Source organism: Chenopodium album, chromosome 10, assembly GCF_948465745.1.
Source record: "Chenopodium album chromosome 10, dcCheAlbu1.1, whole genome shotgun sequence".
NCBI lineage: Eukaryota > Viridiplantae > Streptophyta > Magnoliopsida > Caryophyllales > Amaranthaceae > Chenopodium > Chenopodium album.
Window position 1 is genome coordinate 38287385 of NC_137843.1, and position 4929 is coordinate 38292313.

The window sequence follows — 4929 nt, forward strand, 5'->3', positions numbered from 1 at the left end:
CCTTGAATCTTTCCCAAGCCTCATACAAAGTCTCATCTGGCTCTTGGGCAAAGTTTTTAATTGCGCTTCTTAGCAAAGCTGTCCTCTCTGCAGGATAATATTTATTATAGAAATTTAAAACAAGATTCTCCTAGTTAGTTATACCAAGTGCAGTTCTATTTAATCCATTATACCATAATTTGGCTTTTCCACATAAAGAAAAAGGAAAGAGAATCTCCCTGATTTGGTCCTGTGTGACTCCAGCTTGCCTGATGGTATTGCAATATTGACAGTAGTCTGCAATATGAAGATTTGGGTCTTCACCCTTAGCTCCACTGAATTGCTTCCTTTCTATCATCGTGATAAATTAGGGTTTAATCTCGAATTGCACCCCATCAAGAGCTGGAGTGGGAGTAAGGTGTGGAAAATCTGTCAGCATCGGCTGCGAAAATCTAGTCACAGAGCATTAAATCAATCAATAGGAAATTAATCAAGCATTGACAATCAATAACAATAAATTACCCCTTCATATTATTTATGGATCCCCATAAACCCTAGAAAGAAAACTACTCAGACATAATCGAACATAAACTAAACAAAGCAATTAAACAACTCATGATGGAAGAAATAAAATAAATAGCTGAGATTAAAGAAGAAGAAATCGTTACCAAAATCAATGGAACTACAAAGTTGAGCAAGAACAAAGTTGAGAGAATTTTAGAGAGAGAAAATAGTCTAAGTAGAGAGAGAAAGTCTAAAAGAGAAAGTAAAACTAAGACTCCGTATTAAAATTGTACTTAAACAACTATAAAAACAATCCTAATTAAAAACTAAGAATTCGACAAATCTGAACCCTCAAAAACACGCGCCCGATCGGGCCCCCTTTTCTGATGCCTCTGACTACGCGCCCGCCCGATCGGGCGTAAGCTTGCTCGATCGGGCCCGGTCTCTTCCTCGAGGCTTGGACTTCGATTGGGCTTGATTTTTCGGCCCAATCCGGATTTCCTCTTCGGGTCTTGAATACTTGGTCCAAATGCCCCGGTATCACACACCGAGCCCTTAATCACCGGCTCTAACCGGTCCTGGGTATCAAAGATGGTCGTGTCCTCCTAATGTCCGTAGTTGCTCCATGAAAAACCCGGAAAATGCTCCAAAGATGAAATTTCCTACAAAACTCAAGCAAAACTACAAAAACACTAGAAAACACCAATTAGTAATAAAAGTGGCTCTAAAGAGCCAAAAACACTACTAATTATGTCCAAGGGACAGGGGTAAAATACTATATAAATTGGACACATCATCTACCAGCGCCTCGGTCAGTCTGCCTATTGCCACTGCGTCTCACGACTTGCAAAAGGTTAGCTTTTATACCCCTGGCTTTCTTTTTTCCCTATCTTTCTTTTTCTGCTTCTATTCTCATCTTTGCCTTAGCTTATTTTTATCGCTTTGCGTATTGGCGTTAGCTTGTTCTTACTGTTTTGCTTATTTTGCAGCTCACCAAGTGTGTTGGGGACTTGGCTAATGCCTTGCTTACAGTAGAGAAGGATTACCAAAACCAGAGATGCAGGCCTTGTTCAGAAGGATAAGGAGGTTCAGTTGGCTCGCTCTAAGAGGGATGCGATGGCTAGCGAGGTGGTTCCTCTGAGAGAGAGAGAGAGGATACCCTACAACTTCAGCTAGTGGAATTCCATCTCCTCCAGACTAAAATAGCAGACTATAAGAAGCAGCTGGAGGCATCTCAAACCTGGGTGAAAGCGTTGGAGGCTGAGATGGCCAATCTGCAAGCTGGGAGGGAAAATGAGCTTGAAGTTGCTAAGAAGGAGGCACTTAAGTCTTTTGCGCTTTCTCCAGCCTTTGCTAAATTGCTTGCTAACCGTCACGTCGGGGCCTGGGAGGCTGCAGCTCGTTGCGTGAGTGGCCTTTATGAGGAGAGTGTGGAGCAGTAGGCTCATTTCAACGCCTTTTGGGCTAAGGTTAATGCTGCTGACGAAGCTGAATATCATAATTTTCCTGCTGACCACCCCCGTGTTGCTAACTGCAAAGTCCCTAATCACGCTGTGCTGAATTTAGAATCCATTTTGTGCTGATGTTGTTGCTATCATCGGAGTGGAGACTTTGGCTGATGAGCAATAAAGTTTTTGGCGGCTGTTTCCCCCTTCCTCCAGCGGTTCATCGAAGTTTCTCTCACCTAGGTTTGTAGTTATTAGGTAGTGCTTGTTGTTGCCTTTGGGCTGTATAGTCGCCAAAGATTATATTTTCTGTGTGTTATTGCTTAACACTTTATATTTCTTCCTGCTAGGTTTGTCCAGCTTAACTCGAATTCTTTTTCTTTTTTGACTGTTTTTCTGAATGTTTCTTCATCCTGGTGGATGAGGGTTCAGCTTTGTGAATGTTGTAACTTTTGGCTGAATGTTTTCAGTGTCTTGGTGGACAGAGGTTCAACCTGCTGGTATATGCATTAACAGCTTTTTTGTTATTTTGCTTATTGCTTAATTTGTTGCCAATATGCTAGCTCAAGTCTGCTGCTGAGTCATGGTATAGCGGTACCTAAACCTTGACTCAGCAACCCCTTCATTATACTAGGTAAACCCTCGTAGGTTAGGTTTTCCTGTTGCGTTTGCCTTTATTGCTCCTTAACTTGGTTGTATAGGACTTCACTAGTTTTTGCCCTTCACCGCACTGGGTGGGAACTTTTAAGTTTATGCCACTCATCTTTTGTGACGAAGGCTTGTATGCTATGTCACCTACTTAACTTTGTAGAGACTTATTCGTATGTCATACAGCTTACTTGGATGTGACTTATGCGTATGTCATTCAGCTTGTTTGGCTGCGACTTATGCGTATGCCATTTAGCTTGTTTGGCTGTGACTTATACGTATGTCATTCAGCTTGTTTGGCTGTGACTTATTGCTCATGCTCCTTACTTATCGCTCATAAGGGCTTATTGTTGATCTACCTCTTCTCTTCCCACAAAAAAGGTGAGGTGGGTGAGACCAAGAGAACCTTGGTGATATCCGCTTAGCTTGTTCTTTTGCCATTCGTTCACTCCTCCCTACTCAAGTTGAACGTGCTAGGCCTCCTCCTTAAGCATCCCCAAGGTGGTGCCCTGTTTTACTTTGAACAGGTAAGTCAAACTTAGGGAAATGTGATCTTCACAAGTTTAACGATGTCTTGCTGCATCCTATTTTGATGCTTTTTGCTTTGACTTTTACGCATGTTATGGTGTATTCTGCATGTTAGTGCATGATGCTAAAGCATAACTTAACAATAAACATGTTAGGCGAGCTTATATAGTATACTCCTCACGTAGAGGCTCGTATTTCATTGAATTTAAATGTCTTAAATTGCCTTGATTAACACAACATAATTTAAACAAAGTTTTTGCATAACTTAAACAAAGTTTTTCAGTTTCTACTTAGCCATATGCCCTTTAAACAAAATACTTCTTTAACACATCTACGTTAAAACTATTCCTTAAGACCTGACCTTCTTGGTCAACAAGGAGGAAAGCACCTGGCCCCACTTGCTCATGGATGAGGAAAGGGCCTTCCCAATTTGTTGACAGCTTTCCATGCCGGTTTCCTCTTCCTGCTGCTGCAGTCCTTGTGAGAACCAAGTCTCTAGGTAGTATTTCCCGGTGCTTGACTCTTTTGTTGAAGGCTTTTGAGATTTGGCTCTTTTGGGTTGCCAGCTTGAGGGTTAGCTCTTCCAGCAGATGCTTCTCATTCCCTTGCTGCTCATAGTGCTGGATTCTCAGGCTGCGAATTTGTACCTCCACTAGAACCACATCATCTGCCCTATAAGCCAGGGTGAACGGAATTTTCCCAGTAGATTCCTTCTCTGTTGTCCTGTTTGCCCACAATACCTCTAAGACCAGGTCAGCCCAGAGGCCCTTGTGCTCTTCTAATTTTCTTTGCAAGGCTATTAGGATCAGGTTATTTGCTGCCTCTTCTTGGTCGTTGCTCTTTGGATGACAGACTAAGGCGCTTGCATATTTGGTACCCATCTATTTTAGGTAATCCTTGATGGTATCACAGTCGAATTGACACCCATGGTCAAACACTATGCATTGTGGCACCCCAAATCTTGTAATGATGTTCTTCCATATGAATGTTCTTACTTGGGAAGCTTTTATGTACTTTATAGGTTTAGCTTCAATCCACTTGGTGAAATAATCCACTGCTACTATGAGATATTTTCTGCCCGCTGACCCGGTGGTGAAAGGTCCTAATATGTCCATTCCCCACTAGGCAAACGGGATCGGGCAGATAATCGGAGTTAGATCATTCGCTGCCTGATTTATAACTGGAGCATTTTTTTGGCACTTATCACATTTTTTAACGTATGCTAAAGCATCTTGTGTTAAGGTTGGCCAGTATGCTCCTCTTCGAAGTACTTCAACTCCCAGGGCTTTTCTGCTGATATGGTTGGCGCAAATTCCTAAGTGTGCTTCTTCCATAATTCTTTCCTGCTCCCACTCAGGAATACACCTCAGAAGTGGCTTGGAGAAGCCCTTCTTATTCAACTCCCCATTCATCACCATGTACCAATTGGCATCCTTTTTGACTTTCTTAGCCTGTGCCTCGTCACTAGGCAGCGAGCCATATACCTTATAGGCCAATATGTCTGAGAACCATGTTCACTACTGCCTGGTGCAATACACCTATTTGCATTCTGCAATGCTGCTTCCTTCTAGGACTTTCACCATGATTGTCCTTGTGAGGCTTTGGAGAGTAGAACTGGCTAACTTTGATAATGCGTCAGCTTGAGAATTTTCAGCCCTGGGACCAAATCTATCTGAAAATGCATTAGTTGGGCCACTAGCTCCCTCACCTTGGTTGTGTATTTCAGCATTATAGACTCTCTAGCCTCATACTCCCCCTTTAGCTGACTGGCTACCGACTGAGAGTCGGTCTGCAGGTGCACCTTTTTGGCTCCTGCTGTGATACT

General features: G+C 42.6%; 1 protein-coding gene across 1 annotated transcript; it reads right to left on the minus strand.

Annotated features, from left to right (window-relative positions):
• Window positions 1-3409: 3409 nt before the first annotated feature.
• Window positions 3410-3985, minus strand: LOC145565187 (uncharacterized). The gene has a single exon (XM_081625267.1). The coding sequence runs from the start codon at window positions 3983-3985 to the stop codon at window positions 3410-3412; it is 576 nt and encodes a 191-aa protein (XP_081481393.1).
• Window positions 3986-4929: the final 944 nt, after the last annotated feature.